Source organism: Megachile rotundata, chromosome 5, assembly GCF_050947335.1.
Source record: "Megachile rotundata isolate GNS110a chromosome 5, iyMegRotu1, whole genome shotgun sequence".
NCBI classification, from domain to species: Eukaryota; Metazoa; Arthropoda; class Insecta; order Hymenoptera; family Megachilidae; genus Megachile; species Megachile rotundata.
In genome coordinates this window covers 4,095,092-4,115,609 of record NC_134987.1, presented here as the reverse complement: position 1 = coordinate 4,115,609, position 20,518 = coordinate 4,095,092, and the positions used below count along the sequence as shown (strand labels likewise).

The 20,518-nt window shown below is 30.2% G+C and overlaps 4 protein-coding genes and 1 long non-coding RNA gene across 14 annotated transcripts in view; 3 read left to right on the top strand and 2 right to left on the bottom strand.

The window, feature by feature from the left end:
- The first annotated feature begins 221 nt into the window (after positions 1-221).
- Positions 222-1,963, top strand: LOC105663203 (uncharacterized). The gene is made up of 2 exons (XM_012290716.2): positions 222-807; positions 1,082-1,963. Exon 2 carries the CDS (start codon positions 1,268-1,270, stop codon positions 1,871-1,873), a length of 606 nt encoding a protein of 201 aa, XP_012146106.1. The 5' UTR covers positions 222-807; positions 1,082-1,267; the 3' UTR covers positions 1,874-1,963.
- Positions 1,964-4,297: 2,334 nt separating this feature from the next.
- On the bottom strand, positions 4,298-5,811 carry Vps37B (vacuolar protein sorting 37B). Of its 2 annotated transcripts, XM_003705549.3 has the most exons (5): positions 5,658-5,811; positions 5,315-5,571; positions 5,061-5,232; positions 4,854-4,936; positions 4,298-4,754 (listed from the first exon to the last, which is right to left on the bottom strand). In XM_003705549.3, exons 2-5 carry the CDS (start codon positions 5,444-5,446, stop codon positions 4,485-4,487), a joined length of 657 nt encoding a protein of 218 aa, XP_003705597.1. In that variant the 5' UTR covers positions 5,447-5,571; positions 5,658-5,811; the 3' UTR covers positions 4,298-4,484. The 2 variants fall into 2 exon arrangements, with proteins under 2 accessions (XP_003705597.1, XP_076387914.1); XM_076531799.1 differs by lacking the exon at positions 5,658-5,811 and having other exon boundaries at positions 5,315-5,632.
- Positions 5,812-6,913: 1,102 nt separating this feature from the next.
- mRpL44 (mitochondrial ribosomal protein L44) lies at positions 6,914-9,564 on the top strand. The gene is made up of 5 exons (XM_012290706.2): positions 6,914-7,647; positions 7,724-8,090; positions 8,837-8,921; positions 9,015-9,318; positions 9,386-9,564. Exons 1-5 carry the CDS (start codon positions 7,587-7,589, stop codon positions 9,490-9,492), a joined length of 924 nt encoding a protein of 307 aa, XP_012146096.1. The 5' UTR covers positions 6,914-7,586; the 3' UTR covers positions 9,493-9,564.
- A 1,249-nt stretch (positions 9,565-10,813) lies between these two features.
- Positions 10,814-16,350, bottom strand: LOC143264457 (uncharacterized). The gene is made up of 3 exons (XR_013038181.1): positions 16,090-16,350; positions 11,196-15,867; positions 10,814-11,078 (listed from the first exon to the last, which is right to left on the bottom strand). It is a non-coding gene; the product is annotated as an uncharacterized LOC143264457 (long non-coding RNA).
- The window catches only part of Smr (nuclear receptor corepressor smrter), a 137,650-nt gene continuing 131,441 nt past the window's right edge, over positions 14,310-20,518 (top strand). For 6 of the 9 annotated variants that reach the window (XM_076531785.1, XM_076531779.1, XM_076531781.1 and 3 more), the window contains exon 1: positions 14,311-14,450. The gene's annotated coding sequence lies outside the window, so the exon portion shown is untranslated. Of the gene's footprint in view, positions 14,556-15,537; positions 15,680-20,518 lie in introns of those variants that run through there. The other 3 variants (XM_076531776.1, XM_076531775.1, XM_076531774.1) reach the window with 3 other exon arrangements.

Sequence of the window (20,518 nt, the reverse complement as noted above, 5' to 3'; positions counted from 1 at the left end):
TTTTAATTTGTTGTTCAATTTTATTAAATATCAGTTACTTTATTTTGTACATCTCGCGAATACATCGTGAGTTGAGTAGGGATTGTTTGCTTAGAGCTTTTTGGCCAATGAGCTGCACATAAATTCCCCACATAATCTTGAAGAAACACAACACTAGAGGGCAGTAATAGTTTCAAATTGCGGCAACTTCAAATCTATTTATATTAAACTTTCACTATCATCTTAGTTTATATATGGATCAGTTTCACATCCAGTCTTGAATTATATGAAAGATTTTCCAATTACTCTCTTTAAAATCATTAATACAACATAAAGCTAAGTAACAAAATACCAAAAAAGACCAGTAAGAAATGTATGCAAACGATAGTTCCAAAAATTTTGTATAAAATATTGCAAGTGCAGTTTTAGTATAGGTCAAAAGATTTTTTATTCTGCAAGCAATATTCGAAATTATAATTAGACAAAATTGATTATTTTTAAAATATTGATAAAAACAATTCTCCGTTTCCAAGATGCACATGCGCGTATCGCATTTCTAATTTATATTTTATTCCTTTTGGATATGACCATCGACTTACAAATATAATTTTCACTGGTATGACATCATAGTTCACGTGTCGAATTGTATATCGCTCTTGATATTATTAAGAGATTTTAATACATAGAAACTTCTATTCGTGATTTTATTTGCACATGACAACCCAATTTCTGCTAAGTTCTACGTCAGGAATTGTACAACTTTCTTCATTATATACCTGAATCAAATTTTATTTTATAATTGTAATTCTTCGACGCGACGTTAAACACGTATGTTAGAAATTACTTAAAATATTTCAAGCGTCATATATTTTTATAAAAATTTTAGAAAGTAATTGCTAATGTTTTGTTCGAGAATAAATCACGAAAATATTATATATATTTTATCATTTTATAAATTTGAAACGATTTATATAACCTTCGTATTGCACAATTATCAATGTTAAACATTTGTAATAAATGTATGACTATAAAATTTCATAACATTACGATTATATATAATTCAGCCAATTTTATTCGATCATAACTGTATTTTTTATTATAGGTTATATTAATACAATAAATGCTTGTTTATTGTATTAGAAAGTGTGAAATACTTTTTAAATAAGTATGACGAATTATATAAAAAATCGAAAACAAATTTTAGTTCATAACATATATATATGATAATTCTTCAATAAGAAGAATAAGAAATAAGTACTTAAATGTAGTTTATATTCAAGCATTCATAATGAATGTTTATAATAAAATTAGGGTAAAATTTGTAAAACAGTTCATAGTACAAATTAATATGAGAGTAGCTTTATCTACAAAGAATAGAACACATTATGAAACGTTGGGAATATCTCCAAATGCTACACATAATGAAATAAAGTCAGCATATTATAAATTAACTTTAAAATATCACCCTGATAAAAATAAAAGCGAATCTGCAAAACACATGTTCCAAAAAATTTCAGATGCATATGGTGTGCTTGGTAATTACAAGTCACGTAAACAGTATGATAGAAGTATTGCAGTTAGACATGGAAGAATAAACGTAGTTCATAAACCTGTGTATAAACAGGATAATTTTGAAAGTGATGCACCACCAATAAAGCAAAAAATTTATGACTTTGATGAATGGACTCGAGCACATTATCAGAGAACTTTTGAATCTGACCAGCGTAGAAGATGGTTGAGAAAAAGATTTAATGAATCTAAACCAAAACCAAGTGAAGTAGACCTTGGTGCTATTATTTTTCTAGGGCTAACTGTATGTACTGTATTTGGTTTCATTGCTTACTTCAAAACACAAGAAGATCATGATGTACCATTGGATAAAGAAAAGAAATAATTAAAAATTTTATTTTTAGTAATACTATTCTTTATTCCATGAAGAATTATTAATATAATAGTGCAATTAAAAATTGTTGTTTATAACATATATTGCAGAGTATATTTTATTAATCCCTTTTAATAAATACATTACAAATATTTTATAGTATACGCATTATCAGATGTAGAGGAAGCACTCTTTATTTGTAATGTTATAATTGAATTATATATTAACATTAATAAACATTTATAGTTTCAGATTAAAAATGTGAATAACATTTGGTTTCAGTATAAATATAAAAATATTTTAATTTCTTTTTAATTAGTTAATGTTTACATAAAAGTATTCAGTAAAATGAAGTACATATTTATAAATCTGTATAAAATTAAAAAAGTATATGGAAATAATAAAAAATATTAATTGAATTAAATTTTATTGTATAAATTTAATTTCTGTTTAAACATAAAATAAAATACAAATAGTAATACAGTGAATATTCTATACATACAGTATTCTCTTCGTAAATGTTAAAAAGATCTCTACCGTAAATGTTAAAATTGTATCCCCACTACTGGGGGGATCCCCTCGAAATCAGTAAAGAATGAAATACGATCGGTCGCGGAAACAACGAGGATCGAATATTGGTGAGGCACATATTTATGCAAGTAAAGGAAAAGATTATAACTTTCTTATTTCTTACTATTTTTTCATGAAACTTTTACTGTTGTATTTGTCTAGATTTCTTGATTAAAATGACACCAAACATAATATAATTACGTTAACAATTGCGCGTGTAACGAATGATTAAAGTTTTTAACATAAAAGAGGGCGGCGAATGGAAAAGAAAGAGAAGCAGAAGGTTGACGCGTTCGGCAAACATGAAAGACTCGTGCGTCTTCTGTCTTTTAAATTCAAAAATCAAAATTCTTTATTTTTGGGGTTTCATTAATGAAGCTTTGATTATCGTATTCGTCTCGTTTTTCTAATTAAAATGGTACCAAACACGGTATAATTAAAATCATAATTACTTGTATAGCAAGACTTTAGGAGGAACTCGCACCTCTACCGTAAATGTTACATCCCAAACTTTTATGACTTGTTACATAAGTAATTACGATCGTAATCATATCGTGTTTGGTGTCATTTTAATCAGAAAAACGAGACAAATACGATGGTAAAAGTTCCATTGACGAAAAACCAAAAATAAAGAATTTTAATTTTTAAATTTAAAAGACAGAACAGGCACGAGTCTTTCATGTTTGCCGAACGCTCGAAACTCTATCCCTCCTTGTTTTTTGTATCGCTGGCTCTTTTTACGTTCGGCACACTACAAAGAATGTAGGACCTCGACCGTAAATGTTACAATCGAAACCGGCAAAAGTAACATTTACGAAAAGAATACTGTATACGCAAATCTTTCGGGTCTGAGGTTTTGCGTATATCGTACAGGTCCTACATTGATTGATGTTTTGCCGAACGTAGAAAAGGACAGAAGAGAAAAATAACACGGTCGCCGTTTGCGTATATCGTAAAGGTACTATATTTCGAGCGAAGGAGACCGAACGTAAACAAACAGTGACCTACTGGAAGGACACTCCTAATGTAAGAATAAAACTTTTTTATTTATGACTTTTTTTTTCCATCATATTTGTAACATTTTTCTCATTAAAATGAGACCAAACACGACATACTTCGGGACATATTTACTTGTAATTTCAAGTGTTACCTCGTACATCGATGACTTTACTCTAATAAGATATTGCAAGTAACTATAACTTAAATTATGTCGTGTTTGGTCTCATTTTAGTCAGGAAAATGTCACGAATATGATGCTTAAACATTGCAAACAATCAGACTTTTGATCTTCGCCGACTGCCACGACCGCAGTGTCGCTTTTTTCTTCACTCGCTATCCTCTTCTGCGTTAGAAACTTTTATCGTCAATTAAACCAGTAAATATAGTCCAAATTATATCGTGTTTGGTCTCACTTTAATCGGAAAAATGTCAAAAATTAATTGGTAAAAGTTTGATAACGAAAAAGTCAAAAATAAAAAAGTTTTATATTTGCATTGGTATTGTCTCACGGATACACTAAGGTCCGAATCACGTTACATTTCCCGGCGAGTGAACCTCGGGCGTCTCGAGGGCTCTTCCCCCCCGTGGTGGGGATAACATTTTTGCTTATATCGTAAAGGACATTTTTGCGTATATAGAATGAACACTGTACATGCTACTTCTATATGTCATATGAACAGTAACAATCTACACAGAACACTAAATTAAAAAATCGTGAATAATATATTAAGTAAAAAATGTACATGTAACTTACAATGTCTCTAATTGAAATTCTATATAATTTATACCCAAATATGTTAACGTATTTACTGTATATGTATAATGTATATTACTGTTATTTATTGTTACAGCTATTATAACACATAATTCTGTACATTAAACAAATAATTTTTTTATTGAATTTTGTACATTTGTTAGTTATATATATTTGTTAATGTTTACTATTAACTTGATAGCATTTTTTGTCATACATACTTCTTACGTATTAGTGAAAGTTCAATATTTATAGTGGAACAGCATTTTAAATTTCAATATTATGTTTGTTAGAGATAGTTTAATATGGTCTGTAATGTGGTAAACCAGATGGTACAGGCATTGGCATCGAAACAGGTCCAGTTGGATACGGAACAGAAGGCGCTATACCAGGGAAATTGCTAGCAATTGGGTAACCTGGACCACCAGTAACAGAACGCGATTTTCTTATTAACTCTCTTAACTTATCTACTTTCACTTTACGCAAATGCATCAATTTTCGTCTTGATAAAAATTGCTCCAAAAATTCATCTACTTCCATATCTCCAGCCAAAAATTTTTCTGCTATGGTCTGCATATTCATAATAATCATTATTATCATTTATAACAATACTATTACATTTAATGATTTTGATTATTAAGTATTCACAAGATATTAATTATACCATACCTCTGATTCTTCCTCAATTTCAGTTGCTGCTGTTTGTAATAAATCTAATGCGGTATCAACTGTCATTTCTCCAGACTTTTCTCCTACAGATGTTATATACAAATTAAATCTTATATATGTACCTTAATTAAGTGCATTAATATACTTCTACATGTAATTTAAAAAATGCTAAAATATTAAAAACAAAAATAATAAAATGAAAAGTACTTATTTGATCCAGTTTCTCCTTTACACTTGTGCATAATTTTGTTCCTTTTTCACTGAGTTCTTTTAATATTTGTTTTCCTTCCTGTAATTCTGGTTGTTTTGATAAATTAAACTCCGCTAAGGACCTATTACTTGCCATTAACATTTCTTTTTCAGTTTCTAAATCCTTAAACTGATTCCAAAACACAGATTTTAATTGTATATTTTTATATAAAATAAATATAGTGCAATTTTATATAAGTCACAAAAATTACTTGTTTTATATCTTTTACAATGTCTTCAAATTTCCCATCATTATTTAACAATTCTTTCAGTTCGTCATTGGTCAAGTGAGAAAGCAAACCTAAAGCTGCAGGTATATCAGGCTCCGGATTTGATTGAAACATTGTTTGGTATTACTTAATTTCACAGATTTATAATCAGCTTCATTAATAAAACTATTTTAGAAAAATTTGGTGGCAAAATACTTATTTGTAATATATACAATGGTTATTTCATTGCATCCAAAACACTGCAAAATAATAATAACTGTTAAACTTAAAAATCTTTTATCAATAAATACAGTTATAAAGTTTAATATAATTTCATAAATTTTACAATGATACAAAGTTCAATTAACAATTGCACTTGTACTTCATTTCCTTGTAAGCACCATAAAATAATGAATAGTATGCAGATGCACTGCTAAACAATACAGGATTTTCTAGGGAAAATAATAACATAGGGGAAAGAAGTATACTCAAGTGCAAAACTGACATCTCTGGGGAGAATAGTAACAAAAACAAAATATCTATACATTTACAAATATTATGCCTAATCTATCATAGACTACGTTTCCATCGAGGGTCCAAATCGGGTCAGAGTCGGGTTAGAGTCGGGTTGGGGTCAGCGCTTGTACGGTGGAAACGCCAAAGGTTTAGTTGAACTCTACCCTACAAAATTTTAGGGTAGCGTTCAGTTGAGGTTCGGTGGAAACGACAAGAGTCGAGTTCGTGTTGCCAACATAACAAATCCAAATTGCATTGTGTATCACGTGTTGTATTAATTGGTGTAGAAGAGGTTATTATTACTTTTTGTCGATGATCTTGTAATCTGAGAAATAATTTTTGTATGTTATTTTAATATTGTAAAATTAATATTGCTCTCCTTTACATGTCAGAATATGGTAGTTGACTTTGTGCAGTTGGTAATGTTCAACCCAACTCCAACCCCAACGTAACTCTGATCCGATGGAAACAGGCAAGGCAACTTAACTCTAACCCGACTCTAACCCGACTCTGACCCGATTTGGACCCTCGATGGAAACGTAGTCTTAGGCATTTTCGAAAGCGATATATAATAAAATTTTCAGAAGTACACGTTTACATTTTGAAGCAAACTATTTCATTGCGTACTTTACATTCAAGTTCTCGATTTTGCAATTTTATCAACAAAAATTTTATGAGCTGGAAACTAGAGTTTTTTATAGAAGAAAATTTTTCACGTTCTATTTTTCCAGAATCGAGATCTTTACCGACCTAGACTAGAGTTTTGAGAGTAATATGCAAAAGAAATCATGACGAAATATTACTTTTTAACAAAATGCCATTGGCGTTTAGAATTCGGTTTTCCACATTTTTGAAAAATAGATATTTACTATCCTTGTTTTTCCTAACCAAAAAATACATAAGATCTTCATATCTAGGGACACTCATTCAGTAGATTGACCCGAGGTCATATTTTTTGTCACCAAACTTTACCCGCAAATAAAGTCAGATTTGTAGTGGAATTTATATTCGAAAGATGGCACGTATGTAATTGGTACATACTATACCTTTGTACACGAGAAGACGGTACATATATGACTACGTTTCCATCGAGGGTTCAAATCGGGTCAGAGTCGGGTTGGGGTCAGCGCTTGTACGGTGGAAACGCCAAAGGTTTAGTTGAACTCTACCCTACAAAATTTTAGGGTAGCGTTCAGTTGAGGTTCGGTGGAAACGACAAGAGTCGAGTTCGTGTTGCCAACATAACAAATCCAAATTGCATTGTGTATCACGTGTTGTATTAATCGGTGTAAAAGAGGTTATTATTACTTTTTGTCGGTGATCTTGTAATCTGAGAAATAATTTTTGTATGTTATTATGATATTGTAAAATTAATATTGCTCAGCTTTACATGTCAGAATATGGTAGTTGACTTTGTGCAGTTGGTAATGTTCAACCCAACTCCAACCCCAACGTAACTCTGATCCCATGGAAACAGGCAAGGCAACTTAACTCTAACCCGACTCTAACCCGACTCTGACCCGATTTGGACCCTCGATGGAAACGTAGTCTATATAATAAAAATTAAATAAATGTAGAGAATTTGTAACAATCCTTATAAATGACAATAGTACAATATATTGTATTATTAATAATAAATTTGCGAAAAAAAGTGTACGTGTAATATATATAATATACACTTTTAAGAACGGTTTGTTTTCAAGTGGCATATAATATTTTAATAGAAAGGTTCAGATTAGGTTTTGCATAAATTGCAGACATGAATAAATTACGTTTATGTTTAACAAATCTTGCAAGTATAAATTCAATAAACTATGGAGGTAAGTATTTTAATTGTAATTCTTATTATGTTTGACAACGTAAAATATGTATGTTATGTGCTAATTATAATCATAGGTTACAGACACATCAAGCGATGGGTAGCTCCAACTAAGAAAGAATTAAGTCGTAGAAAAAGATTGTTAAAAGATGAAACTGTACCAAAGCGGAATACTTTTATCGAATGGAACAGGGATGCCGAAATATTTGCATTTAATGAGAGACTGAAAGAAAAGTTTAATATAGAAAAACTAAATCAAGCATTTGTACATAAATCATATATACTCGAAGAATTGAAAAAACAAGAAGAAATGGGCATATCAGATCCTAAGCTTGATATACAAGACAATGAAGAATTTATTAAAAAAGGAAAAGAAATAACTTCAGAATTTATAAAAACACATTTAGGAGAAGAACTGCCAAACCTTCCTGAATTAGGTATCATGTATGTACAGCCTTATTAGATGTAAATTATTTTAATATAATGTTTTTGATATGTTTAAATATGATCCAGATTATATAAAACATTAATATATCTTGTCACACCAAAGTTAGATAAAACTTGTATTAAAATTAATTATTTTATATAATTGATTGAAAACTATTATATTGACCATTGCATATGTTATGTAATGTTATTGATACAATGAAAATATTTTCTGATCAATAAGTTTTAAATATTCCTAAAAATGTATGGAATATAATGAATCTCATAGTAATTTACATGTTTGATTATATTGATGCATTCATAAAAATAATGGTTTATCTGAAAATGTTAATAATGTAATTTAATTTCAAGATTGCATTTGTTCTTTACATTGAAGAATTCTGACTGTTTTCCATTCTTAAAATTTCTACAATTTATTTTTGTTCTGAGCAAATTTTTAGAAAACAAGAAAGTGTAGTAATTAAATATAAAAGTGTAAAAGAGTTCAGCGTGGAAATTTTTTGATTATAAGGAACTTTTAAAAACTATAATCATATAAATAAATGATTTTAAGGTTGTATTTATATTTTAATGGTTTAATATAACATCTATCCTTGAAAATAAACATATTTAAAATGTAACAAAGTATTTAAATATAAAATTATCATACAAACATATAAAATTAGTTTATTATTCTACTGCTTATTCTACAATAGATTGTTCCATAAGAACCGATGTATGTTAATGTAAATTTATTCTTGTAGGGCATTACATGATTATCTTATGTCTCAAACAATTTTGGCAAAGGCATCTTTACATATTGGAACAAAGGATATTATCCTAACTGCTGTTTGTATATATAACTTTATCTTACATTCATTTACATATATTATTATATTCATTGTGCATTACTGTATAATTCTAATTTTTTATGTCATTTAGGAACATCCAGCAAACGAAGAAACACTAGCTCAAACGTTTCTAGCACTAGTAGGAGCACTTGCTGAAAGTGTCAATATTGATCATGCAAGAAATTTTATTAAAGATTTCTTAATAGTAGGATTAGCAGAGAAAGATCTTACTGAAATATGGAATCCAGTACAGCCATTTGAAATGTTACGTGATTTCCTGTCTAAAGAAACTAATACATCTATAGAAGCACGAATAATTGGAAAAGCTGGAACAAATACTATTTTATCAGCATATCATATTGGAATTTATTCAAATAAAGAATTTTTAGGCTCAGGTATAGAACAAACTGAAATAAATGTAATTTTTATCTTATAATTGATAATTAATAAGTATATTTTTAGGATTTGGGCAAACCATAGAAGAAGCTAAAAATGTAGCTGCTTCTAATATACTAGCCAATATGTTTGGTATATCAGAATCAAGTCAACCACTACAGTTTAATAAATAAATAAATGTATTCCTCTTAAATACAATTCTTGTAGAATAAGTAAATATATTAATACATGTATAATAATTACAATTTTCATTGTAAATATTTCATTCTTATAAATACTTTTGTTGTTGTTTCCAATGATAAGTTTGATGTATAAAATAAATATTTTACAACATAAATGTTATATTAATATAATTCATAGAAAGTGTAATATAGGTGGTAATATAATGATTAAATTTATTATACATGCATTTAAAAATTTAAAATATGTATTATGTACCTTTCTGAAAATTCGGGTTTCTAAGCACTAAAACTTTTGTTAAAGGAAATGAAAAGAAAAACGTAAAAGGGAAGTACATAGGGAAGTAATTAGTGAAGTACACAAGAACTATAAAGTTGAAGAAAATGAGAAGTAAAATATCAATAAGAAATTGAAATTAAAATTGATGTAGTAAATTAGAAAACCAAAAAATAAAAGAAGTAGAAAACTTTGGAACAGGCATTAATAAATAATATTATTAAATATTTGAATAACAGATAATATGAAATATTAAATAATGACTTTTAAATAGATAATATTATGTAATATCGAGTTATCTTAGCGTATTTATGCAATTCTTTGTATTTTACATATTCCTATTTCCGTGTATATACATGCATAAATTATATAACGCTATAAGTGAATACAAATAATAAGAAATAAATACGTTTAACCAAAATTTGATGCTCAAACTCGTTTGAAGTTGGAAAATATATATACACCAAACTTGAACTAAAAGGAGATTGAAAAACACAAATAATGATAATTTGAAATAGAAAGTAACTTCTAAGATTCATTATTTAAAACATTATACTTATATATGTATTAACCTAACCTATACTTTCATTATTTTTGTTTTACAAATTGGTCAATTACATTTTTATATCATACAAAAGTGTATTATTTAATGAAATAAACCACCAAAATAAAATAATATAGAAATATGTAAATACTAACAATTAAAATTAATTTTGAGTACAAAGGAAAATTTCACAGTATAAAACACAGCTTTTAAAACGTTAAAAGTTATACAATTACTTTACTAGCATCTTGCGAACGAAATAAATATATACATTATACATATGTGTGTGTATACAATTCACAGAAGGAAACTGTATAACGGGTTAAGTGATAGCATCACTAGTAAAACAATATGCAAATTTTTGTTATACAAAAGAGACATAAATATTATACTGTTTATAAAAATTGATAATTCCACCAAAATTGTTTAATATTATTTTCTCCTGTAATATGTATAGAAAATTGCACATAACTTTTTCAATACGCTTCTTTAAATATTGTTTGAAATTTTTATTAAATTGTTATTTGCATATATAATATAAATTTTGTACTTTAACACAATATAATCATAACATTTTACAATTGTGATTTGTAATTAATTGCAATTAAGTAAATATATATAAAAACTACTTTATTATATTTATAATATCCGGCATACCTACATTTTGTACATATTAAGAAAACAGTGATACTGAAAATACAGCTGGGTTGCTACTAAGATTATGTTTGGAGGAGAATTACGTATCAGGTAAAAATATTTCTGAAAAATGAAATTAAATTCGATGATTCAAAAAGTTAAATGTAACAGTATTTAAATGTTGCCCAAAATTTTTCTATATCGGTCGCAGGTATAATATTGATTACTTATGATTCATACTATCCCCTTTAAGGTGGTTCATCCTTGTCCCCATCCGCACTCCGCCGCTCTGAGTTTCCGCCACTTCTACCGCCTTCTCACTCTTTCTCTTTCTCTCTTCATTTTTGTTTTTCTTTTTGTATGTTCGTCTCACTCTTTGTCCTCTTCATTTCTTTTGCACTTCAATCGTTTCTTTCTATCCTTTTCCCCCCCTCGCCCTTCTCACTCTTTCTCACTTCTGTTTCCTTTTCTTCTTTTTTTTTTTCATTTATTCACTCACACACACACATGCGCGCGCACACACAAATATACGCAATCGCACGTATTATCCCACTACTTGCTCTATTCCTGCGTGTAACGACTCAATGGCGCTGCCACACCCTTTCGCCATCGAGTAATCAGTGTTATCGTTTTATAGTTCCACTTTTGTTATTATTTCTCGGTATAAGGAGTATAACGTATCGATTAGAGATATTTAGAAACGTCACGAGCCAGTACACTCGTTTCAGCGAAATAATGGAAAAAAGTATGATTCCTATAAAATGTTGAACAGTATGTATAATGCATTAGTAATTGGGAAATGATACAGGAACCAATTTGTGTATAGTCTACACCTCTGAGACATTGATGATCAGACATCTTTTGTCAGACAACATATTCCGTTCCTCTCTAAGTAAATTTTAAATTTGCAACTTGCGATACAATCGTGCCATTTGTAATATAAAGCGGTAGTTCATTCTTTCATTATCGCTTTTATCCGTAAACATTGTTGTCTCAGATATTTCTGTCGAAAATAGTCTTCATGTTTTTACACTGTAGACTCGATTATATAATGTACATTTGAGATTAGAAATCTTAATAGAAAGTTTGGAACGATCTATTTAATGTAACTTGAAGTTTTGCAATTATCAATAATAACATGTTCCATCTAAAACAACCGTCGATGAACCTATGTACTTAAAACTTAGTAACATAGATGTATATCTTTATTTTTTTGCCAATGAATAAATTACATAAATTGAACAGAATATTTGTTTTTAATATGAGTACAATACACTCTTATGGGTATACTATATATCTTAAATGCCGAGATACTACAATAAGGTTCCGGTTTATTTACTAATTGTTAAACGTGAACTAGTAAGCCGTTCAAACGTACATATGTACATAGTTGTACAAGATGCGTGACGCGTTAACCGAACAGAACTACATCACTGGTGCGTATATGTTGTAAATACGGGCATTTGGAATATGTTAAACGTTTTTCTGAAATTTCAAGAGATTGGTGGAAAACTTCGTAGCCTGTTTAAGACTTGGTAGATCTCTCATTCTCTCGTGTATTTGGTCCCCTCTCCTTCTTTCTATCTCCTCCAACTCGGTAAAACGGGATTCTTTCCTTCTCTGGTCTGCCGTTCTCTGTACACTCATGTGTTGGTGGATTGCCTGGCGTCCATGAAGCCTTTTGCGACGTTGCCATGCGTATCCCAGTAATGCATCGTTGCCGAGCCTCCTTGCACTATTTCGTTCCTTTACGTTCGTTCGGACTCTTGTCCTGTCTCTCTCAGACTTTCGTACTTGCGCGGCTAGGATCAACCGAATACCCTCCTCCGCCAACGGCCGACATCCCTACCCGTACTATTCACAACCCCCTCGTTCCCTTCTCTTCATTTCTGTACTCTTCCCTCCCCAACCCTTCTCTTCCCTTCTACCCGGCCACAAGGCAGCAAGTTTGCTTGTGCCAGATGCAGTGCCGTATACAGCATTTCATCTTAGGTTTTATGCATATTTGTGAACATGCAGTTTTATATAATTAAACGTAATCATCTAGACATTTGTAAATCAAAGAATTATTTTTCATATGACGAGATATGAATTTAACTGCAATATACTGCGCAACCATAGCCATATTACCGATAAACTATGAAATAATAGGCGAATTAATGTTTGAAAAATCATATATCTCTTAACTTGAACACAAATGAAATGTTTATTTTATATTTTATGTACAATTATGCGTAACTGTGAGCAAATTATTTTTAAAAATGCATCGTGACTTTGTGACTCTCTAACTTTTTTATGTTCGAACATTTTGTATAATGCAACTTTATACACGCTAAAAACTTCTGAACCCAGTTTGTGAGCTGTAGCAATCAAGCAAAAATTACTTAACATTACTAACATTATCGGTATTAACAGAAATTGTTAATATGATATGTTTATTGCATTTTTGTAGTGCATTCAAAAATGCAGACAAGAATTTTTTGCATGTTACGCAAAGAATGATAAAATCTAAACGGAAGATTTAAATAGACTGCGGTAAAAATACAAGTATGTATTAAATAACAAATGGAATGATACGAATTATTTAGTTAACTGTTTTTCAAGAGGATAGTACACAATAAACAATATACATTCGACTATTATACCGATACAAACCTGAGTGACCTGTTTGAACATTAAAATTCATAGAAAATATAATGCGATCTCCTGATCCTCATTCTTGAATCTTTTTCACATATGAACGAATACATTCAAATATAAATTTAAAATATTCACAAATTAGTACTAATATCTATAAATACATAAATATATGTCGTATTTAGTTTCTAAGCTATCACCTTTAAGCTGTTCGGATCTTTCGGAATACACGTATGTCTCTTTTCGTCGTGTCGTTAACGTAGGTAAAATAAGGATTTAGTGGTTCCATATGTTTGCGTGGTTAGAAAGTCTACGTATCTGAGATAGATGATGCACGATCGAACGATCGATAGAGTAAGGTGCGTGAAAATAAGGAGAAAAAATAAAAAAATATGTGAGAGGCGATGAAGCGTGGTGCCAGAGAAACCACGACAAAACGGTCCTGAGCTAGCGTAAACCTCCGTCCCCCGCGACGCTACGTCGTCGGACGGTTCGGTTGCTCGCTCGTTCTCGTTCGTTTTCACCCCACTCCAACTCATACATCCCCGATCCCTTATGACCCCACCTGCCCCGTATCCAGAAACTTTACCCTCACCCTGCCGCATTCAATGCCCCTTCCCCCGGACCTCCCTGTGTTCCGCCTTGCCTGCTGCCAGCCAGCCGTCCGTCCTTACGTCCGTCCGTCCACCGTTTGGATCTATGGTTGTGTCGGTGGATTTCGTGACGTTAACCTGGCGGCCCTGAAAACGTTGGACTGACCGTACGATTTCGACTACCCTTCGTTGGGGCGCGAATGTAAGACGCGAGTGTTTTTTAATCACCGTGGCCGCCACTCAGGAATACCACGGACTAGTTCGGGTAAGAGAAGAGAAATATGTGGTGAAACTAACCGAGCCGTTTTTCGTTCGTGTTCAGCCTCCTTCGAGGAGTACAAAAACTGTAGACAGTGTCGACAAAGAAAATGTTGGTGTACAGAAAAAATTGTTGAAACGTATTTCACACTTTTTTTTCTTCCTTTCTTTCGCGTATATACACACGGACACGACACCATACACACCTGCGCGCGCGCGCTCGTGCACATATACACACGCACACACATATACACACGCACACACATATACACACGCACGCATACACACAATTCTTCCTTTCCATCTTCCTTTCTTTGTACAATATGCGTAAGTGTACGTAATTTCTCTACTTCGTTCTCTTACGTACGTCGAATATATATACACGTATGTTTTTAAATTACATTTTAAAGTGCATTCTATCCCTTCCTTTCCTCTCCACCTCCTCTTTTTCCAGTTATTGTTTATTCTTCGGTTAAGATAAACAAGGAGACTGGTACAGAGAAAAGAGAGAAAACGGTTATTTCTGCACCTGTATCTAAGCCTAAACAGTTATACAGTTATATGGTGTTGTTAAATAGTGTACAAGAGTGAAACCACGTATTTGATAGCGTTATAGCCGAGAACGCATTACCGCAATATTGTGTCCCGTGCTTGCCAATCGTATGTTCATCTGCAACATTTGAAGTGCGTTCTAATCGTTTGTCCGTTCGTCGGTTGCTCATTGATTCGTTTATCCATACCCGCGGTAGTTTATTCGTTTCATTCCATTTGATCGTTTACGTGTATCGTGCTTCTGGATTCTGTGCCCTTCACGTATACAATGTACATATTTAACCATGTTCTAAGGATTATTAAAAATATCATGTTTACGTAGTGGTTTATGGTGCCGAAGTTACCGACCGAGTGTTATTCTGCAATTTTCCTGTGCTACGATTGCTGTGTCTGGCTGCCTGCGTATTTAGACCGTGTGGATCGTGCTTCTTTCGCTTCTCAATGATTTTAAAGGTGTTGCCTCAACGAACCCATTGTGTTCTAGTGATATATCGTGTGATTTCTGCGCCGGGTAGCAAAAATGGTATTAATAATGCTGTCCGGAACAACGTGAGCATACTGGAGAGTATTCAACATCCTGAAATAGCGAATCTAATAATAGGCGATATCTTATTCCGACCACTTTTCGTATGAACTTGAAGATAACAACGCAGCGTGTGATTAATTTAAAAAAAAGAGAGAATCGTACGTATGTTATATAATTGTTACATGTTCAAAATATCGTATTTGTGGATGAATTAGTATGATGCTCCTTTTTTTTCTTGATTCTCGAAGTTGTAATTGCGAAATGCATATTGTTGGGAAACGTAACTGTTGAACCTATGGTGACGTGTCGTTCTTCCGTATATATTGACTTCGTTTTCTTGCAATATCTTGAACATGAATAACTGTATTATATTTTGAACAGGTAACCAAATCAGTGATTCGCTATTATAGTCAATAATACGGAAATAGTAATCATTGTCCATTCGATAATTGTGCAACCCATTCGATTAATTCGTCTTTTTTTTTTAATTAAATGACAATATGTCTGCGATTAATGTCCAGAAAATTACGGTTACAAAAACGAAAACTGTTTTCAATAGCTAACTTACCCAGTTTTGATTATCATTTTCGTTGAATATTAGTAAAATTTAGGCTCGGTTTTATTTTTGAATTAATTCAACTCGGGAAGGTACTTCGGTGCATTCTCGACTCCGCATTCGTTATTCTCTCTGAGCTCGTGAAACACGAGCACGAAAAATTCAACGCTTATTTTTGCATTGTCTTAAATCGACTATTTAATTTTGAGCACACGCCCACTGTTATGTAAGTCAATCACATAAGAATCAAGAACCTTATCAGTTATCCGTGAAGTACTCTGATCGGAAAAAACAGTTTGATATTGCAATATTGATGTTTTATAAATGCCCACCTTAAATCTGTAAAATATACAGCACACACTAAACTTGTTGCATTCAATTCACCTTAGAGGACTTATTTTCGTCTCCTGATTATCGTTCTTAAATTCGGAATTTTTCTAGATTTCAATATTCCTTTAATTTTGCAGTTTGCAATTTTGTGTCGGTAAATTTTGTTACGAATAATTAAATAAAGTAAAATAAATTCAATTTTCATCTTTTTTGCTTTGCTGCGAGGAAGTGACATGATATTTTATGGAGGTTTAAGATTCATAGTTCAAGATCACCTTCCTTTGTAGAAAAAACTTTGAACATTGTAGTTTAAAGTTTCATATTATTGTTTCCTTTTTATTTACCAGACACTGTAAATGGAATAATCTTTTTAAAAGTTTTAAGAATTAAAAATGTGGTCGCACAAAATCTAATTTTTTTAACATAATTTCTCTCAGTTTTCTTTGTTTTCTTCTGTTTTCCTTCGTGTGCTAACGCGCGGTGTTCTATTTAATTGATTTGAAAAATGTAAGCATTATAATTCTATTACATTTCATAGTGATTATCTAAATTTTTTACTGTTTGCTCAAGATGTTTTTGAATATTTGTAGTGTACGTGAATTTTCTAATATTCCAATCTATATAAAATGTGGGTCACGTGTTTACTTAAAATATTTGGCATAATGTAACAAAATTTCCAGCGATAATTGATGCATTAACTATTTTTATATATTATTTAAATACCGCTTATACAAGTGGGAAATTTATTTACGCACGTGTATATTCATTTCTTAAATTACTTCAATGTATTTTTTCAATAGTTCTTTTGTCCTTATGATTATTTAAAGTTATAAATAACGACTAAAATAATAGACAGCTGTATAATAAACATAAAACGTAGTATAATTCTACAACTACTATAAAATGTATAGTTTAATGAATTAAAATTTGGTTTTCCTAAATTTGGAAGTTAGTGTTTTGTTTGCACTCAATAAAATATTGTTAAAATTATGACTTTTCAAAAAATCGATACACCTTTTTATATGAAAACTTAATAATAATTTATTTTAACTTTTCATGTCATTATATGTATTTTTAATGCAATATGTTTCTGCATTAGTTTAGATGAAAAAAAAAATTGTGTATAATTTTACTTTTCGTTAAAATAAACCTGTTATATTAAAACAATATTTTTATAATTTTTTAACGAAACGTTTCTTACCAATATTTGCGCCACTTTCATTTTCTATCTCTATTGTTTTTACATGATAGACCCAATATACCTATATAGAACACACATTCATTATATTCCTTCATAACACGAAAACGTGCGTAAACGTTAGGGACGTGATATCAAAGTTGAGTATTACTCAACAACGTTCAAATTAAAAGTTCGAACAAACTAAAAATTTTTGAGGAAGAAAAATTTTTTAAATTGTATAAAAATATATTCGAAGAATTTCGAATAAAAATATAAAATAAGACACAAATAATCAGTTCGAATAAAAATTTATTCGATTTAGAAGTTATTAGTTATTTTTCAAATAATTTCATTTTATTCATAATTTGTATGTTAGAATTTTTCGATTTATTTTGATTAAAAAATTATTCGTTGTTTGTAATATAGTTTTATATAAAATTTGCATTTGGAGATTATTCGAATAATCACCAACTCTGTTTTAAATACGTGTGCATATTTTTTTATGTTGCATGAACATATATGTGAGCATTTGATATATGTGAAAAATTAGGAAAAATACAATAAGTTTTTATACATTCACAAGTCAGATTTATTTTTACTTGCAAGATAATGGAAATCTTTGACGATCAATTATGTATTGTCAATATCGTCACTATTTCAGGATATTCATTAATTTATATGAATTTATTAAAAGAACATATCGATTGTAAATTGTGGAATTTGGAATTCGGAAATTTTTTAATTTAGATTTATAGGATATATAGGAATTTGAAAATTTAGAAATTTGGAAAATCAAAAATTTTGAATTTTTTTGGTAGTTTGAAAATTTAGAAATTTAAGAATTTCAGAGTTAGAAAATTCAGTGATTTTAATATTTAGGACTTGAATATTTGGGAGTTTGGTAAATTTGGTAACTGTGGAAATTAGAAAAATTAGGAATCTTTCAAATTTGAGAATTTGGAAGTTTAGAGATTTAGTATTTGATCATTTAAAAGTGTCCGAAATTGAATATTTGGAAACTTGAAAACTTGAAAAATTGAAGAATGAAGGTACTGAAAAATTAAGAATATTAGGATTAGATAATTTAGGAATCCGGTTTTGAAGGTTTGAAAATTCCGTAACTTGAGAATTTGAAAATTTGGAATTAATATTTATTGAAAATATTGAAATATTGGCAATATCTATTGATCGTGAGAATCTTAAAATATTGAGATGTGTACGTTATATTGATCGTCCGAGGTCTCCATAAGACTTCGATAAATGCGACACTATTTTATTACTTTAACAATATGGTTACAACTGTTCTGTATCAGTCTCAAAGATTATAATTCTATTTTCAATTATAAATTAGATATAACTTTTATATTTTATTTACAATAGAAAACATATGTTATTTCATTTCATATTTTTAGAATAAAATTAGTAATGCATATTTTGGTCCATTGAATGCACAACCTGAATAAGTTACGCACATTATATGTATTGTAGAGATACCGTTGTCTTGTTCATTAGCGCGTACCTTTCTATCGTTGCGGTATATTTTAAAATTACGCTGAAAATTGTTCGTCACCATTGGTTGGCATAATTCGTTGAAAAAGTATCGAAATGAAAGAAAGACTTTCTAGTGAGGGCATATACATATACATGCAATCCTTTCATTGGGATGATCTATCGCTTCGCACTTGCCCTTTTTACGCGTTGACGCGCTACAAAACTACACAGTCCAGTTCGGTTTGATTCGACTCTTCTCGGTTCGACTCGGCCCGACTTTGAGTCACAACGACTGCGGAGCTATCGACCGTTCTAGGTTTAGCAAGATAATAATAATTCGGATGGAATGTATTCAACGGGAATGGAATGAATTCTTGTACACTTCGCACACTGCTGTATTAGTTATTATTACTTGTTATTCTAACGTCCCTGTATCAGATATTTTAAAATAGAATTCGATCTTCTTCGGGAATTTTTTGCCGTAGAAATTTTATTCGTTTTGTAAAAACATATTCGTATTACAATCAATAAGAAATTTGCGGAGTTTTTGACAAATGAAAAACATTGTATTTGAAATTACGTGCTTATTCTTACTAAAGTTGTATAACAGTATTCATTGTAGTTTTATCGAGGAATATAAACTTTTTGTTTTAAATTGTGTATGGAATAATTTTAAAAATTCAGTTTAAATAAGTAGATTTTTGAATGATCAGTTTGGACCTGTTTTTGAATTACTATTGTAAAGTTGTTAGTAATAAATGCATGTTTGGAAAAGAAAACCAGAGCTTTTATTGTACATAATCACATTTCCATTTCTGTACTAATAGAAATGCCATAAATTGATTAGTTATATGTTGACTAGTACGTACATACTTTTTTTAAAGAAATTTTCACGATTATGTTAACAACGCGAATTTTACCATTAGATCGACATCTGTCTTCCTTTAAGACATTCTTGTTTAGTTTTCGAAGATAGTTTTATTCGCTAGTGTTTACTAATTATTCTACTAGTATCCATGAATAACTTTTAATTGCACATTTCATGTATTCGTATATGAAACAGATAATTAATGTTGATAAAACTATTAATGAATAAATTAAGCCTTTTCACTCTGTTTCATGAGTTCAAACTGTTAGTTCATAGCATTTATTTTGAATGTGGTTCTATCAAGTTGAAGTTTGTTAAAAAATCAGAATTATAGTACATTATTTCAATTATAATAGTTATCTTAATTTAATCAATTCAGGAATGAAATGTATATATTTTTCAACTTATTCAATAAATGAATTGATATCAAGAAATTATTACAATTGTATTTAGTTATCAATATACCACTATAGAATTAACATTTTCATATACATTTCAATTATAGAATTTTTCTTCTTTTTTTCATGTGTATCAATAAGTATCACATTACAAGTTTTTTAAAACATTTTCAC

What these genes read in the sequence shown, in the direction of transcription:
- mRpL44 (XM_012290706.2), top strand. Translation starts at nt 7,587, where the DNA reads ATGAATAAATTACGTTTATGTTTAACAAATCTTGCAAGTATAAATTCA. An exon ending in AGGATATTATCCTAACTGCT is followed by an intron (nt 8,922 to 9,014) that starts GTTTGTATATAT and finishes TATGTCATTTAG; the next exon opens with GAACATCCAGCAAACGAAGA. An exon ending in TAAAGAATTTTTAGGCTCAG is followed by an intron (nt 9,319 to 9,385) that starts GTATAGAACAAA and finishes GTATATTTTTAG; the next exon opens with GATTTGGGCAAACCATAGAA.
- Vps37B (XM_003705549.3), bottom strand. Translation starts at nt 5,446, where the DNA reads ATGTTTCAATCAAATCCGGAGCCTGATATACCTGCAGCTTTAGGTTTG. An exon ending in TTGTAAAAGATATAAAACAA is followed by an intron (nt 5,233 to 5,314) that starts GTAATTTTTGTG and finishes TTTTGGAATCAG; the next exon opens with TTTAAGGATTTAGAAACTGA. An exon ending in AAATTGAGGAAGAATCAGAG is followed by an intron (nt 4,755 to 4,853) that starts GTATGGTATAAT and finishes ATGAATATGCAG; the next exon opens with ACCATAGCAGAAAAATTTTT.
- LOC105663203 (XM_012290716.2), top strand. Translation starts at nt 1,268, where the DNA reads ATGAATGTTTATAATAAAATTAGGGTAAAATTTGTAAAACAGTTCATA.